The 1,967-nt window shown below is 35.0% G+C and overlaps 1 protein-coding gene across 1 annotated transcript; it reads left to right on the forward strand.

The window, feature by feature from the left end:
• Positions 1-950: 950 nt before the first annotated feature.
• Positions 951-1,609, forward strand: LOC145109837 (uncharacterized). Its single transcript, XM_079046977.1, has one exon. The coding sequence runs from the start codon at positions 1,038-1,040 to the stop codon at positions 1,458-1,460; it is 423 nt and encodes a 140-aa protein (XP_078903103.1). The 5' UTR covers positions 951-1,037; the 3' UTR covers positions 1,461-1,609.
• Positions 1,610-1,967: the final 358 nt, after the last annotated feature.

The raw sequence follows: 1,967 nt of genomic DNA on the forward strand, positions 1-1,967 counted from the left end.
TGCTTGCCGAAGCCACTCCGAGTGGCCTTAGGAGCTCTTTTCCGACAATATATCATAGGCCTCCAAACCTGACAGATCAAAAGTTACGTATGTTAAGTTACGTATGTTTTTAGTTGTGTATTTTTTAGGCTCAGTTTTTCTATTGTTTATGAATGTATTGGCTAAATCTTCAATCTACTCTACATCAACGTCTTCTTATACGATATCTTTCCAAAAAATTACCACAAATTTATAATTTTCTTATGTCTCAGTCAAAGGATCTCACTCAAATTCTCTCAAGCCAACTTTAATCTTTTACCAACATCGATTGAAGTCTTATAGTGAGACTCAAATCTCTCTAAGAATTAAATAATGTTATCAGATAATAATAAATTCATCCCCAATATTATAGTTTGCAAAACATTGTGAACTTCGAGTACAATATCCGGATTTGATGTGAGGGTTTTCAATCTTTTTCAAACCAAGTCGGAACTTACACTAAAATGATTCGTTGTATTATCAGCTAACCCTATGTTGAATCTAGGTCAAGCATGGGTCAACCCAACATGTTTACTCTCATAGCCAAATATGCTTCGCATTAGATTAATGAGTTTTTATTGATCCACGCGAGCAATGTGATATGCGTGGCAGATTTAACAAACAAAAGCATACGTTGCGATATAACCAATAATAATAATATATAAAAATCGATTATTATAAAGAACTAACACAATGACCCATACACTTTCTACCTAGGTCTAGTTTTGCACCTAAACTTCTATAGTATAGTGTATTAGGGGTGTTAACATTGTGGTGTGATTTAAAGTAAAAACCATAAACTACATCATATAATTAAATTTAAGCATTAAAAATGAGATCCGTTGTTATATTCAAAGTAGAAGGACGTAAAAAGGAGAATCATAAAACCCGAGATGAAAGTTTGCCAAATTTCATAACTGGTCTTCATAAATTCTTCCGTCATCGTCTCTGCAATTCACAAATCACAATTCTTCTCGTATTTTCACAGTTTGCATTTGCAGATACAAAAACACAACGAAATGGGGGTGATAATCATCGACGGACCAACGGTGCAAGCTTTTGTGAACGACGACGTTCAGTTCAGAACCGCCGTGGACAAGCAATTCGTGCTTCTCGATACCAACAAAGACGGGGTTTTATCGAGATCCGAGATGCGAAAAGCCTTCGAGACAACGCGGTTTCTAGAGACAGATTTTGGTGTGGATAAGGCTACGCCACCGGAGGAAGTAACGCTGCTGTATGAGTCGATTTTCCGAAGCTTCGATGAAGACAACAATGGCACGGTTGACATTGATGAGTTCAGATCGGAAGTGAAGAATATCATGCTCGCTGTTGCCGATGGACTCGGATCGTCGCCGATTCAGATGGCGGTGGAAGATGAAAACAGTTTTTTCAAAGTGGCCGCCGATCACGAAGCTGCTAGAATCGCCAACAGTTCTTGATCTGGATTTCATAAAATTGGATCGACATTTATTTTGTCGAAGTTTGTGAGGAAGAATGATAAGTCGTTACTTGGTCTTTATGTTGGATGTTATCGTATTGTGATATTTGGTATGATCTATCAATTGAAGTATTGTGATTTGTACCTGTATTTTTTGGTGAAAACCATATTATTTATGTTTTTTTGACCAATAAATTCATTGGGCTTTATAGATTACTTATTTTATAAATGAGAAATCTATTGTGGACCAAAATTAACATAATGATCATATTATTTTGATACAAATCAATAATCAATGCAATGAGCTAATTTCACAGTATCGATGGGTATGTATATTTGATGTCATATTTATGCAAGGATAGTCGTGACGTGTTTTTAACTGATAAGATACAACACGATAAATGAGAAAAGCATACTATTTATGACATACTATTTTTCACTGTTTGTTTTTTGTCAAATAAATTTATTGGGCTTTATAGATTACTTACTTTATAAATGAGAAATCTAT

The sequence above is a fragment of the Lactuca virosa genome, chromosome 4 (genome assembly GCF_052849685.1).
Source record: "Lactuca virosa cultivar CGN04683 chromosome 4, Lactuca_virosa_CGN04683_v6, whole genome shotgun sequence".
Lineage (NCBI taxonomy): Eukaryota > Viridiplantae > Streptophyta > Magnoliopsida > Asterales > Asteraceae > Lactuca > Lactuca virosa.